This window comes from Hemiscyllium ocellatum, chromosome 16, assembly GCF_020745735.1.
Source record: "Hemiscyllium ocellatum isolate sHemOce1 chromosome 16, sHemOce1.pat.X.cur, whole genome shotgun sequence".
NCBI lineage: Eukaryota > Metazoa > Chordata > Chondrichthyes > Orectolobiformes > Hemiscylliidae > Hemiscyllium > Hemiscyllium ocellatum.
Genome location: NC_083416.1, coordinates 49,801,948 through 49,817,998, shown reverse-complemented (window position 1 = coordinate 49,817,998; position 16,051 = coordinate 49,801,948). Strand labels below are relative to the sequence as shown.

Sequence of the window (16,051 nt, the reverse complement as noted above, 5' to 3'; positions counted from 1 at the left end):
TTTGGATACAGAACTGGCTCAAAAGGTTGAAGACAGAGGGTGGTGGTAGAGGGTTGTTTTCAGACTGGAGGCCTGTGACCAATGGAGTGCCACAAGGATCTGTGCTGGGTCCCCTACTTTTTGTCATTTACATAAATGATTTGGATGCGAGCATAAGAGGTACAGTTAGTAAATTTGCAGATGACATCACAATTGGAGGTGTAGTGGTCAGCGAAGAGGGTTACCTCAGATTACAACAGGATCTGCAGCAGATGGGCTGAGAAGTGGCAGATGGAGTTGAATTCAGATAAATGCAAGGTGCTGCATTATGGGAAAGCAAATCTTAGCAGGACTTATACACTTAATGGTAAAGTCCTTGGGAGTGTTGCTGAACAAAGTCCTTGGAGTGCAGGTTCATAGCTCCTTGAAAATGGAGTCGCAGATAGATAGGATAATAAAGGCAGCATTTGGTATGCTTTCCTTTGTTGGTCAGAGAATTGAGTACAGGAGTTGGGAGGTCATGTTGCAGCTGTACAGGACATTGGTTATGCCACTGTTGAAATATTGCGTGCAATTCTGGTCTCCTTCCTATCGGAAAGATATTGTGAAACTTGAAAGGGTTCAGAAAAGATTTACAAGGATGTTGCCAGGGTTGCAGGATTTGAGCAACAGGGAGAGACTGAACAGGCTGGGACTGTTTTCCCTGGAGCGTTGGAGGCAGAGGGGTGACCTTAAAGATGTTTAAAAAATTATGAGGGGTATGGATGGGGTAAACAGGCAAAGTCTTTCCCCTGGGGTCAGGGAGTTCAGAACTAGAGGGCATAGGTTTAGGGTGAGAGGGAAAAGATATAAAAGAGACCTAAGTGGCAACTTTTTCACACAGAGGGTAGCACGGGAATGGAATGAGCTGTCAGAGGAAGTGGTGGAGGCTGGTAAAATTGCAACATTTAAGAGGCATTTGGATGGGTATATGAATAGGAAGGGTTTGGAGGGATATGGGCCGGGTGCTGACAGGTGGGACTAGATTGGGTTGGGATATCTGATCAGCGTGGACGGGTTGGACTGAACGGTCTGTTTCCACGCTGTACATCTCTATGACTCTGTGACTCTAATACAGTCTGAGGAGTGACATTCCAAATTGAAATTAGTGGAGATTTCAGGACAGGGCTACACCTCCATTGCAGCTGCTTCTTTTGAGCAGCAGTCTACAAGAAGAAACAGGGAGACAAGGATGTTGGTTGCTGGGGAGAATAGGTTGGAAGATAGGCCTGTTCCTCCCACTTGAACACACCTCCAGAGGAGCTAAGATGTAAAAATGCAATGGCAAGGCCAAAGGGAATGAGAACTAGAGGCAGCATGACCTGGGACAGATGAAGTATTACACAGGACTGAAGGAAAGCCTATCTTGGTAACTCAATGGGATATCAAATTTTTCCTGAATGATGTTTAACCTACAACCCTCCCAGGCAAAGCAGATGAGAGAGAATGTGAAATTCACCTACTATCTTGGTGTCGCCAGATAAGTTAGTCCTCTGTTTGAAGACTGTTCATAAAAAAGTATTTTATCATAGCTCTGATTATGAAATAAATTGAATACCTTCTTGTTCTAACTTTGTTCAGCAGCCTACTTGTGTAAAAAAAAATTGAAATATGCTGCTCACAAGAAAAAGGTCCACAAGTTTGACTTTACTGGTCCTCTGTATCAAAAGTACACAAATTACAAACTGGTGGCGTAAAGCCACGATTTGCCACTTGAGAGAATACAATAGCAAAAGGAGTTACACGCAGAACATCATTTTATTAGATTTAATAATTATCTAAAAATTAATTTGTATGCATTTGTAAAGAGAATTAGTGAAAATTTATACTAAAACTCTATTAAATCAATTAAAACAGGGAGCTTTGTCTTACTTTGCCAAATGTTTGATTGTTATTTCCAACATGGCTCTGTTCTTTTCTGGGAGCCGATGCACATATTTATGAATCTCTGAAAGTCTCGATTCTGGATGATCCAATTCTAGTCGGAATTAAAATCAGAATTAAAATATTTATATCAACTAAGTTAAAAATCACACAACACCAGGTTATAGTCCAACAGGTTTAATTGGAAGCACACTAGCAACACTATGAAAGCTAGTGTGCTTCCAATTAAACCTGTTGGACTATAACCTGGTGTTGTGTGATTTTTAACTTTGTACACCTCAGTCCAACACCGGCATCTCCAAATCATGACTACATCAACCAAAACTGATATTTTCACTTGAAAAAATACTATAATATCATTTATCACTAAGAGTTCTCAAGTTAGTTGGATGTCAATACATGCAAAGGGTTAATTGTGCAAGCACTCTTTTGAAACAATTAGTTGGATTATTAGTTTGCTTCGTAATACAGCTCACATAGGTTTCATAAAATGAACGTTGCGATCTTACGTTGCCATTTAGAAAATATAAAGGACATTAAAATCATTAAAATGGTCTTTGACAAGCCCAGAATTGCTAAATGCCATCCATACTCAACAGAAAAGAACAAAGAACAGTACATCATAGGAACATGCCCATCAATCTATCATGCTGACACATGATGCCTTCTTATCCTAAAAATACTTTTTCTCTACATGCTCCCATCTCTCTATTCCCTGTCCTTTCATGTATCTGTCAAGATGCCTCTTAGCCATTGCTATCGTACCTGTGTCTACCACCTCTTCTGGCAGTGCATTCCAGGCACTTCCCAAGCTCTGTGCCAAAGCCTTACCTCTCACATCTTCTTTAAACTTTCCCACTTTTACCTTAACCCTTTGTCCCTAGTAATTGATATTTCTAAAATGACTCCAACTATCTATTACAACAATGCCTCTCATAATTTTGTAAACTTCTATAAGGTGACCCCACAGTGTCTGACGTTCAAGTGAGAAGAAACCAAGTTTGTCCAATCTTTTCTCATAGCTCATACCCTACAAACCAGGCAATATTCTGGTAAACCTGTGAAGAGAGATCAAAAGCTCTACAGGACTGAGCAATTCTCCACCTAGAACTATCTGTCAATGAAAAGGGGTTAGATGGTTGTGCTGACCACGTATTCTACATGTGACACCGGTTTGCTTTCCACCCTAAGTTGGGCAACAGAGGGTTTGTTAGTTATGGGCAGCTGGCTAGACTAGTGACTATGTCGGCTGAGCAAATATTCTGGAGCTTTGCTTCATTACACAAGGGTATTTATGGAGTATTTTCTCTGTTTAATTTAAATAGAATACGAGAGGAGCAAAGCAATGGGAGAACCTTTTGTCAAGTATTCAACATCACCAAGAACAGTGGCCAAGGTGAGGACACTAGTATATATTTAATATTCTTATAACAAGAGGGAGTATCTGGGCAGATAACTTAAGAGTAAGCCACACTAAGACAGCCAGGCCAGATCAAATGCTCCTCTGTATGTGGAAGGCCAGGGATACTTATATTGCTTAAGGTGACTACATGTGCACTAAGTTAAAACTGAAAGAACTGCAGATGCTTGAAATCAGGTACAAAAACAGAAATTGCCGGAAAGGTTCAGCTAGTCTGGCAGTATCTGTGAAGAGAAATCAGAGTTCCTGTTTCGGGTCCAGTGGCCCTTCCCTACATAGTCACGATTCTAGCTAGCTGCCCATAACTAACAAACCCTCTGTTGCCCAACTTAGGGTGGAAAGCAAACCAGTGTTGCATGTAGAATACGTGATCTGCACAACCATCTAACCCCTTTTCATTGACAGACCCTTCAGTCCAACCTGTCCACACTGAGCAGATATCCTCAAGTAATCGAGTGCCATCTGCCAATATTTGTCCCGTATCCCTCTTAAACCCTACCTATTCATATACCCATCAGGAGTCTTTTAAATATTGTAATTGTACCAGCCTCCACCACTTCCTCTGGTGGCTCATTCCAAACACGCATTACTCAATGCATGAAAACGTTGCCTCTTAGGTATCTTTTAAATCTTTCCTCTTTGACCCTATGCCCTCTAGCTTGGACTCCCAACCCCTGGGAAAAGACCTTGTCTGCACACCCAATCCAATTCTCGCATGATTTCATAAACCTCTATACAGAGACATCCCTCAACTTCCAACGCTCCAAAGAAACCAGCCCCAGTCTACTCAGCCGCTCCCCACAGCTCAAACCCTCCAACCCTGGCAACATGCTTGTAAATTTTTTCTGAACCCTTTCAAGTTTCACAACATCCTTCCTATAGGAGGGAGACCAGAATTGCACACAATATTCCAAAAGTGCCCTAACCAATGTTCTGTATAGCCGCAACATGACCTCCCAACTCCTGTACTCAATACTCTGACCAATAAAGGAAAGCATACCAAATGCCGCCTTCACTATCCTATCTACCTGCGACTCCACTTTCAAGGAGCTATGAACCTGCACTCCAAGGTCTCTTGGTTCAGCAACACTCCCTAGGACCTTACCATTAAGTGTATAAGTCCTGCTAAGATTTGTCTTTCCAAAATGCAGCACCTCACATTTATCTAAATTAAACTCCATGTGACACTCTTTGGCCCATTGGCCCATCAGGCCAAAACCCTGTTGTAATCTGAGGTAACCTTCTTCGCTGTCCATTACACCTCCAATTTTGGTATCGTCTGCAAACTTACAAACTATACTTCCCATATCCACATCCAAATCATTTATATAAATGATGTAAAGCAGTGGACCCAGCACTGATTCTTGTGGCACTCCACTGGTCACAGGCCTCCAGTCTAAAACGCAAACCTCCACCACCACCCTCTGTCTTCTACCTTCAAGCCGATTCTGTATCCGAATGGCTAGTTCTCCCTGAATTCCATATGATCTAACCTTACTAACCAGTCTACCATGAGGAACCTTGTTGAATGCCTTACTAAAGTGCATATAGACCATGTTCACCACTCTGCCATCATCAATCCTCTTTGTTACTTCATCAAAAATCTCAATCAAGTTAGTGAGACATGACTTCCCATGTACAAAACCATGTTGACTAACCCTAATCAGTCTTTACCTTGCCAAATACATGTAAATCCTGTCCCTCAAGATTCCCTCCAACAACTTGCCCACCACCAATATCAAGCTCACTGGTTTATAGTTCCCTGGCTTTTCTTTACCATCTTTCTTAAATAGTGGCACTACATTAGCAAATCTTCAATCTTCTGGCACTCACCTGTGACTATAAATGATACAAGTAGGCAAACAGTGCAGGGATCCTCTGTGGCCTTTCTCTTCAATAATAAGTATACCGCTTTTGATATTGTTGGGGGGGTAAACAACCTACCAGAGGAAAGCTACAACGGCCAGATCTCTGGACTGGGCCTAGGTCTGTGCCTCAGAAGAGAATAGGACAGCGATGGTGGCAGGAGAATCAATGGGTAGACGAACAGACAGGAGATTCTGTGGTCACGAACGAGATTCCTGAATGATATATTGCCTCATGGGTGCCAGGGTCAGGGGTGTCTTGGATCGAACCTAAAAGACTCTTAAAGGGGAGGGTGTGCAGCCAGAAGTCGTGGTACTCATCAGTACCAATGACATAGCCAGGCAAAAGAATGAGGACCTGAAAAGAGAATATAGGCTGTTAGGTTGGAAGCTAAAAGGCAGGACGAGCACAATAGCAATCTCAGGATTGCTACCAGTGCCATGGGCTAGTGAAGCTAGGAACAGAGAGCGAGTGCGGCTGAACATGTGGCTGCAGAGCTGGTGGAAGAGGGCTTCAGAGATGTGGATCTTTGGGATACCCTCTGGGGAACGTGGGACCTGTACAAAGAGGATGGGTTGCACCTCAACTGAAGAGCTACCAATATCCTGGGTGGGAGGTTTGCTAGGGCTCTTTGGGAGTGTTCAAACTAGTTTGACAGGGGGATGGGAACTGGAGCTATGGATCAGAGGATGCGGTAGCTGGTGAATAGGCAGATACAGTGTGCAGAGCGAGAGTGAGGAAGGATAGACAGTTGCTAGCTGAAAATGTGTTGCTGGTTAAAGCACAGCAGGTCAGGCAGCATCCAAGGTACAGGAAATTCGACATTTCGGGCCAGAGCCCTTCATCAGTCCTAGACAGTTGCTAGGACAAACATGCAGTCAGTGTGATGGGTTGAAATGTGTTGATTTAATGCAAGAAGTGTCAGGAATAGGGGTGGTGAACTTAGAACATGGATCAGTACTTGGAGCTACGATGTTGTGACCATTATGGAGACTTGGATATCACAGGGGCAGGAATGGTTTTTGGATGTTCTGGAGTTTAGATGTTTCAACAGGAATGGAGATGGAGGTAAAAGAGGTAGGGGAGTGGCATTGCTAATCAGGGACAGTATAAAAGCTGCAGAAAGGAAGATCATTGAGGAGAGTTTATCGACTGAGTCAGCATGGGGTGGAAGTCAGAAACTGGAAAGGACCAGTCACTTCATTAGGAGTTTTCTACAGACCTGTCAATAGCAAGAGAGATACCAAGGAGCAGATTTGAAGGCAGATTTAAAAAGTGCAGAAGTAACAGGGTTGTTGTCATGGGTGATTTCAACTTCCTTAATATTGATTGGTACCTCTTTCATGCAAGTAGTTTGGATGGAGCAGATTTTGTCAGGTGCGTCCAGGAAGGATTCCTGACTCAATATGTAGATAGGCCGACGAGAGGGAAGAAAGTGAGGATTGCAGATGCTGGAGATCAGAGCTGAAAATGTATTGCTGGAAAAGCGCAGCAGGTCAGGCAGCATCAAAAGAGCAGGAGAATCTATGTTTCGGGCATGAGCCCTTCTTCAGGAATGAGGAAAGTGTGTCCAGTAGGCTAAGATAAAAGGTAGGGAGGAGGGACTTGGGGGAGGGGCGTTGGAAATGCAATAGGTGGAAGGAGGTCAAGGTGAGGGTGATAGGCCGGAGTGGGGGTGGGGACGGAGAGGTCAGGAAGAAGATTGCAGGTTAGGAAGGTGGTGCTGGGTTCGAGGGTTGGGACTGCGACAAGGTGGGGGGAGGGAGGAAATGAGGAAACTGGAGAAATCTGAGTTCATCCTTTGTGGTTGGAGGGTTCCTAGGTGGAAAATGAGGCGATCTTCCTCCAGCGGCTAGATGAAGGAAAACCCCATGGCGTTCTACACTTAATGTAAGGAATAAGAGGATGGCCAGAGTGAGGGTAGGGCCAATCAGGGATAGTGGAGGGAACTTGTGCCTGGAGTTGCAGATGATAGGGGAGGTCCTTCATAAATACTTTGCTTCAGTATTCATTAGTGAGAGGGACCTTATCGTTTGCGAGGACAGAGTGAATCAGGCTGTTATGCTTAAACAGGTTGATGTTAAGGAGGAGGATGTGCTGGAAATTTTGAAAAGGTGTGAGAATAAGTAAGTCCCCATGGCCACATGGAATGTACCCAAAGTGACTACAGGAAGCAAGAGAAGAGATTGCTGTGCCTTTGGCGACGATCTTTACATCCTCACTGTCCGCTGGAGTAGAACCAGATATTTCGAGGGTGGCAAATGTTATTCCCTTGTTCAAGGTATGGAATAGAAATAACCCTGGGGGGGGGGGAGAATCCAAGATGGCGGCGACCCAGCAAGACTGAGTCCACAGTGCTCTACCCAAAACTTGGGCAAAGTGGGCTATCCACCCCCACCACACTCACTAAACCATTTATAATAGTTGTTAACCTTAAATAGTTACCTATTAGTACATTTAAATAGTCTAATACTAGCTGGAAAATGAGTAAAGGGAAGGGAACAGGCGGCTCTAAGAAAGCAGGGACCCCTCCCCCACCCTCTCCCTCTTCAGCTGCAACAAAGGTGTCTTCAGCTACTTCAGGAGATTTACCAACGAAGATGAGCTTTGAGGAGATGTTTGCCAGGTGGGAGGCAAGGATTGATGCTTTTATCGATGAGTCTCGGCAGAGCAGAGAAGCACTATCAGCTGAGCTGCAGAAGCAGGGCAGAGACATTCAGGAATTGGAGTGCCAAGTCAGAGAGGTGGAGTCGAAGGCCGCAGCCTCAGAGACTGCGATAAAATCGGCAGCCGACCACATCCGTTTTCTCGAGAATCGAGTCCAGAACCTACAAAACCACATTGATGACCTCGAAAATCGATGTCGTAGAAAAAATATTCGGTTGTTGGGCCTGCTCGAGCAGGAAGAGGGAGGTCAGCTCACAGCATTCTTAGAGCATTGGCTGCCACAACTTTTAAATCTGCATAATGGATCAGGCCGGGTAAGGGTGGAATGGGCCTACCGGGTCACAGTACGTGGGCCCGGCTCAACCCAGCGCCCACGCCCGGTCCTGTTCCAGCTGCAGAGCTATAGGGAGAGGCAGATGCTCCTGGAAGCCTCAAGAAATCTGGGAAAAGATCCCCAAGCCATGATCTATAAAGGATCCAGGATCATGCTGTTCCAGGACTTCTCCCCAGCTTTGGTCTGAAAGAGGAAGGCATTCGATGAGGCGAAGAAGCGTTTAAGGGACTTAAATATTCAGTACTCCTTACGATATCCAGCGATGCTACGCCTTAGCCACGAAGGATCCATATATAACTTCGGATCACCGGAGAAGGCTAAGGAATTCTTGGACTCTCTTAAATAAACTGTAAGAGATTGTGGACGCTGGTCTGCCTTTCCCATTATTTTGGTTTACATCCCTTCATCTTTTCTTATCTTTCCCCCTATGTGTGTATGTTATATATGTTGGGGCGTTTGGTTAATGTTGATGGGGAGAGGTGGTTACCTTATTCTATTTTACTTCTGTTTTTAGGAGCGGGGTTGTTTTTCTTTCCCCTGTTATTTTGTGGTATTATATTTAAGTATTACATGTTGAGATTGTAATCTTATAGTTATATATGGTATTAATATTCCCAAATATATTTAGATGTGGGTGTGGGTGGGGGTGGGGTGTTCACTGTTAACTCTAGCTTTATATTATATTTGAATTCTCCTCATTTTATTGAGGAACACCTGGGTCAAGGGTGGGGCACTGGTTGGAAGAGGGTAAGATGGACTGTGGGAGAGGAAGTGACGCTCCCTGGGAACAAGGGAGAAAATCTCCAATTCGGAATGTTTTATATCTTTTATACTTAGAAAGAGTTTTTTGTTATATTGTTTTGAGTGTATCAGAGAGTCTTTACTTTTGTAAATCTTGTATGCTCCATGCTCGGGATGTTCTAGATAGGGTTTCCCCTCCTGAGGGGTCTCGGATCTATCCAGACGATTATGGCTGAACAGTCGGTTAAGTGGTGCACCTGGAATGTCAGGGGGGGGTAATTCGCCAGTTAAAAGGAAGAAAATATTATCAAATCTTAAGGAGAGAGTTGATATAGCTCTCCTACAGGAGACACACCTGTCGGATAAAGAACACTTAAAATTACGACAGGACGGGTTTGATCAGGCCTTTTTTTCCTCTTTTAATTCAAAAAGCAGGGGAGTCGTTTTTTTTAGATTAGACTTACAGTGTGGAAACAGGCCCTTCGGCCCAACAAGTCCACACCGACCCGCCGAAGCGCAACCCACTCATACCCCTACATTTACCCCCTACCTATCACTACGGGCAATTTAGCTTGGCCAATTCACCTGACCCGCACATCTTTGTGACTGTGGGAGGAAACCGGAGCACCCGGAGGAAACCCACGCAGACACGGGGAGAACGTGCAAACTCCACACAGTCAGTCGCCTGAGTCGGGAATTGAACCCGGGTCTACAGGCGCTGTGAGGCAGCAGTGCTAACCACTGTGCCACCGTGCCGCCCACATTATCCTTGTCCGGAAGAACTTCCCTTTGAAAATTCTAAATCAGATAAAAGACGAATCTGGACGATATATTTTGATTAAAGCCCTCATAAATGGAGAGGAATATGGGATCTTAAATGTGTACTGCCCCCCGGCACACCCCTTTAAATTCATAATGGAAGCTTTTTCAAAACTGATGGCCTTTGGTGCCCGTCATACAATTATAGGGGGAGACTTTAATTGTATTATGAATCCGGAAATAGACAGGATTCCCAAGAGTGCCGCTGGAGTATCTCCCAGATCTAGACAACTGGCGGACCTGAATAAAGAATTAGGATTGGTAGATGTATGGAGATGTCTCCATCCACAGGGTAGAGATTTTTCTTTCTACTCTAATCCACATAAATGTCACACAAGAATTGATATGTTTTTTGCCCCATCGATTTTTCTAAATTCTATAGCAACCTGTAAAATAGGTACTATAGCAATCTCTGACCATGCCGCTGTATACATGGAAACTAAGGTAAAGAACAATGGGACATCCGCTCGGCATTGGCGTATGGACCCCTTCCTGATAAAAGATAGCAAATTTTTAAAGTACTTCTCCCAAGAACTTAAAACATTTTGAGAAATTAATACTGGTACGGCTAGCAATCCGTCAATGATGTGGGAGACCATCAAAGCTTATGCACGAGGTTTGATCATCTCCTATTCAGCGACCCAGAGGAAAATGAAGGGAGAGCAACAGCGTCTGCTCGAAGCTCGCCTAAAAGCAGCCGAAACAGCATACGCTGATAGACCTTCTATCACAAAATTGCAGAGGATTACAGCTCTTAGGACAGCTTTAAACACCGCGCTTACTCAAACGGCTAAAAGGGAAATATTATTTGCGAAACAAAGATTATATGAATATGGCGACAAACCGGGTAGATACTTAGCATTTCTTGCAAAGAAAAAGAAAGCCCCTCAAACTATTCCGACCATCAAGGAAAGTACAGGTACCCTGACTCATGATCATAAAAAGATCAATGCGACCTTTAAAGAATTTTATTCTGAACTATATAGATCGCAGGATTGTGAAGATAGGATTAGGAGGATGCAGTCATTTTTTAAAAATTTGACCTTCCCGGGCCTGACTCCGGAACAGGTGTCGGCCCTAAATACCCCTTTAACAGTCCAAGAAATACTTGAGGCAATTAGGCAACTTCAGAGTGGAAAAGCACCGGGCCCGGATGGTTTTCAAGCTGAATTCTATAAAGAATTTACAGGAATATTGGTTGACCCACTTATGGATATGTATAATTTTGCGCATAGTCAGGTCTGTCTCCCGCCCACGCTGAAAGAAGCAAATATTTCTCTTATCCTCAAAAAAGGAAAAGACCCAGAAGATTGTGCATCTTACAGACCAATATCCTTACTAAATGTAGACTTTAAAATTCTCTCAAAAATGTTAGCAGTAAGACTAGAAAGGGTACTGCCATATATTATAAAGGAGGACCAGACGGGATTTATTAAGGGCCGCAGATCATCCAATAATATCAGAAGGGTCTTGAATATGCCTGTCATCAGGGAAAGATACCAGGAGTAGTAATTTCATTGGATGCAGAAAAGGCATTTGATAGGGTTGAATGGTCATATTTATTTTACACATTGGAAAGGTTTGGCGTTGGACAGGTGTTTACCAAATGGGTTTCAACATTGTATAATGACCCCAAAGCAGCTGTTATTACTAATGGGTTAAGATCGGATGGCTTCAGTGTGGGTAGGGGCTGCCGTCAAGGATGTCCTCTCTCACCATTGTTGTTTACACTGATAATCGAACCATTAGCAGAAGCCATCCGGACTGATCCTAATATAACGGCCCCGAAGATTGGTACAGGTAAACACAAAATTACCCTCTATGCAAATGACGTTCGCTTATTCCTCAGTAATCCTTTAATGTCAGTGCCTCGTCTAATTCAAGTTATTAATACATTTAGTGCATTCTCAGGCTATAAAATTAATTTTTCAAAATCGGAAGCCATGCCAATGAGTGGTCTGGCTATGATACCCCACTTAATGGACGGATCCCCTTTTCCCTTCCGTTGGTCCTTGGAGGGCTTCTTATATTTAGGTATTTTTATCACGCCAGTATTTGATCAGCTGTATAGGGCTAATTTTGTACAATTAATGGAAAGGATAAGGCAGGACCTCCAGCGATGGAGAGACCTTCCGACTTCCTGGCTAGGGAGAATAGCATTAATTAAAATGAATGTTCTGCCCCGTCTCTTATATCCTATGAGAATGCTCCCGCTGATGCTGCCAAGGCTAGCCCTACGTAAATTATATGGCTGGTTGGGCTCCTTTATTTGGAACCATAGACGGCCCCTTATTAAGCTGAAGAAGCTACAGCTTCCACAGGCAAGGGGAGGACTGGACTTCCCAGACTTTAGGAAATATCAGTTAAGCTCCCTACTAAGTTACATAGCTGATTGGGTTTCATCTGATCCACAATCAATTTGGCTGGATATCGAAGCCTCCCAAGTAAAATACCCACTTATTAACCTTTTATTTTCAGATAAGAGGAAAATCATTACAGACCACTGTAAAAATCCCATAATATTAAACACAATTAAGGCCTGGAATATGATGCGGCAAAATGAGGGTAACTCATATAAAACATCCCCCCATGCACCAATAGTAGGCGCATGGGGATTCCAACCGGGGATTACAGATGCCACCTTTAAACTCTGGAGATCCAGGGGCATCTCATGCTTAGGGGACCTATTTAAAGATGGGATCCTGATGTCCTTTGAGCAGCTGCGTCTGAAATTCGGAATACCTAATGGGGATCTCTTTCGATACTTCCAAGTTCGAGATTATATACAGAGGAAGACTACATTAATAGATAGTCTTTATAAATCAGACAGAGAACGTAATGTCTTACGACCAGCGGGGGCATCCTCCGTTAGTACTATATACCATTTGCTACATGATGGAGTCTCAGGAGACATGGATGACCTGCTTAAAACATGGGAGCAGGACTTGGGGCTAGAAATCTCTGAGGATATGTGGAATGACATTTGGGAAAATGCTAGAAGAATTGCTATCTGTAACAGAACTCAGGCTATCCAACTAAAGATACTTCATAGGGCCCATATAGCTCCGGCTCGACTGGCAAAATTTAAGGCAGGAGCATCTCCAATGTGTCCCAAATGCAAAATAGAGGTGGGTACTCTTGCACATTGTCTGTGGACTTGTCAGAAAATCCGCAGATACTGGACTAAAGTGGCAAATACCCTGACAGAAATTTTAGGAACGGAAATTAGGGTGGACCCTGTATCTCTCCTTTTGGGCTTTTCGAACCTCTCATCTCTGGATATGCATGGGAAGAGACTATTTTCTATTCTCTCTTTCTGTGCAAGGAAAAATATTTTGGTGAACTGGGTGGCTGAGGGCCCCCCTGGACTTTCAAATTGGCACAGATTAATTATGGAATATATCCCCCTTGACTTCCTTACAAATATGGTGCACCGAAAGACTGAATTATTTTATAAAATATGGCAGCCCTTTTTGAATTATATAAATGCAGATATTTCGGCCATCCTAACAAGGGCTTTTATTTAGTGAAGATTTCAGACCGGGCTGCTCCGGGGCCCCTTGGGAGAGGAATCCTGCGCGAATACGGGTTTTATTATATTTGATGTTTATACATTCCGAGCATGTAAGAGACTTAGGTATACACTCTGGTTAGTTATAGGTTAGATTAGTAGAAAGTTGAGTTTTTTTTTCTTTCTTTTTTCGTTTCTTTTTTTTTCTCTTTTTGTTTTCTTTCTTTCTCTTTTCTTTGTTAAATTATGACTATTGTATATATGATTTAATTGTACATCAATGTTTGTATTTGAGAGTTTTGTTTATTTTTGTAAATTTGCAAAAATGTTAAATTTCAATAAAAATATCTACAAAAAAAAAGAAATAACCCTGGGAACTACAGACCAGTCAGTCTTACTTCTGATGTGGGCAAATTGTTGGAGAGGATTCTGAGGGGCAGGATTTATGATTATTTGGAAAAGCATAATTTGATTGAAATAGTCAGCATGGCTTTGTGAGGTGAAAATGTGTTGCTGGAAAAGCGCAGCGGGTCAGGCAGCATCCAAGGAGCAGGAGAATCAATGTTTCGGGCATGAGCTCTTCTTCAGGAATGAGGAACGTGTGCCAAGCAGGCTAAGATAAAAAGGTAGGGAGGTGGGACTTGGGGGAGGGTGGTTGGAAATGCGACAGGTGGAAGGAGGTTAAGGTGAGGGTGATAGGCTGGAGTGGGCGTGGGGGCGGAGAGGTCAGGAAGAAGATTGCAGGTTAGGAAGGCGGTGCTGAGTTCGAGGGATTTGACTGAGACAAGGTGGGGGGAGGGGAAATGAGGAAACTGGAGAAATCTGAGTTCAATCTGAGTTCTCCAGTTTCCTCATTTCCCCTCCCACTACCTTGTCTCAGTCCCAACCCTCGAACTCAGTACCACCTTCCTAACCTACAATCTTCTTCCTGACCTCTCCGCCCCCACCCTCACTCCAGCCGATCACTCTGACCTGAACCTCCTTCCACCTATCGCATTCCCAACACCCCTCCCCCAAGTCCCTCCTCCCTACCTTTTATCTTAGCTTGCTGGACACACTTTCCTCATTCCTGAAGAAGGGCTTATGCCCGAAACGTCGATTCTCCTGCTCCTTGGATGCTGCATGGCCTGCTGCGCTTTTCCAGCAACATGTTTTCAGCTCTGATCTCCAGCATCTGTAGACCTCACTTTCTCCTAGATGGTTTTGTGAGGGGCAAGTCATGCCTCACAAGCCTGACTGAATTCTACAAGCATGTGACAAAACACATTGGTAAAGGTAGAGCAGTGTATGTGGTATATTTAGATTTCAGCAAGACATTTAATAAGGTTTCCCATGGAAAGAATTTGATAAGGCTCATTCACAAAGTAAGGAATACAGGGGAATTTGCCTGTCTGGATACAAAATTGGCTGGCCCATAGAAGACAGAGCGTGGTATTATATGAAATGTATTCAGTCTGGAGCTCGGTGACTAGCGGTGTTCCACAGGGATCAGTTTTGAGACTTCTGCCCTTTGTAAATATTGTAAATAACTTGGATGAGGAAGTGAAAGGGTGGGTTAATAAGTTTGCTGATGCCACAAAGGTTGGAGGAGTTGTGGATAAGTGGAGGGCTGTTGTCGGTTGCAATGGAACATTGACATGATGCAGAGCTGCGCTGAGAAGTGGCAGATGGAGTTCAACCTGGAAAAGTGCAAAGTCATTCACTCTGGAAGGTCGAATTTCAATACAAGTTATAGGGTTAAAGGCAGGATTCTTGGCAGTTTGGAGGAACAGAGGGATCTTGGGGTCCATGTCCATAGATCCCTCAAAGTTGCCACCCAAGTTGATTGGGTTTTTAAGAAGGTACATCATGTTTGGCTTTCATTAGTGGGAGATTGAGTTTAAGAGCCGTGAGGTTATGCTGCATCTCCACAAAGCCCTGGTTAGACCACACATGGAATATTATATTCAATTCTTGTTGCCTCATTATAGAAAGATGTAGAAGCTTTAGACAGGATACAGAGAAGATTAACCAGAATGCTGACTGGACTGGAAGGCATGTCTTCTGAAGAAAGGATGAGGGAACTAGGAATTTTCTCATTGGAGCGAAGGAGGAGGAGAGGTGACTTGATAGAGGTGAACAAGATGATAAGAAGCATAGAGTGAGTAGCCAGAGACATTTTACCAGGGCGGAAATGGCTATAGTGAGGGGGGCACAATTTTAAGGTGATTAGAGGAAGGTTGAGGGGAGATGTCAGAGGTAGGTTCTTTACACAGTGGCGGGTGTGTGGAATGCACTGCCAACAGTTGTAGAATCAGAAGCATTAGAGACATCTAAGCGACTCTTAGATAGGCACACAGATGACAGTAAAATGAAAGCTGTGTAGGTTAGTTTGATCTTAGAGTAAGAAAAAAAATTGTCACAACACTGCCTGTCCTATGCTGTACTGTTACACATTCTAAATAAACAACTCAGCAAGGGACTCAGCAATCACTTCCCAAGCTACTCTGAATTCTAGTGTACACCTGATTAGGTCCTGGGGATTTATACATCTATGCATTTCAAGACATCCAGCACCACCTCCTCTTTAATATGGACATTTTCAAGTCGTCACCATCTATTTCCCCACATTCTATATCTATCACGTCCTTCTCCACAGTAAACACTGATGCACAATACTCAATTACTAATTCCCTCATCTCCTCCAATTCCACACATAGGCTGCCTTGCTGATCTTTGAGGGGCCCTCTTCTCTCCCTTGTTACCTTTTTATTCTTAAAATATTTGTAGAATCCCATTGTATTCTCTTTAA

The 16,051-nt window shown here is 43.5% G+C and overlaps 1 protein-coding gene across 6 annotated transcripts in view; it reads right to left on the bottom strand.

The window, feature by feature from the left end:
- LOC132823420 (rho GTPase-activating protein 26-like) overlaps positions 1 to 16,051 on the bottom strand; it is a 248,532-nt gene that overhangs the window by 71,241 nt on the left and 161,240 nt on the right. For all 6 annotated transcript variants that reach the window (XM_060837239.1, XM_060837241.1, XM_060837242.1 and 3 more), the window contains one exon: positions 1,891 to 1,996. In XM_060837239.1, coding sequence (XP_060693222.1) covers positions 1,891 to 1,996 — 106 coding nt within the window. The remainder of the gene's footprint in view (positions 1 to 1,890; positions 1,997 to 16,051) is intronic.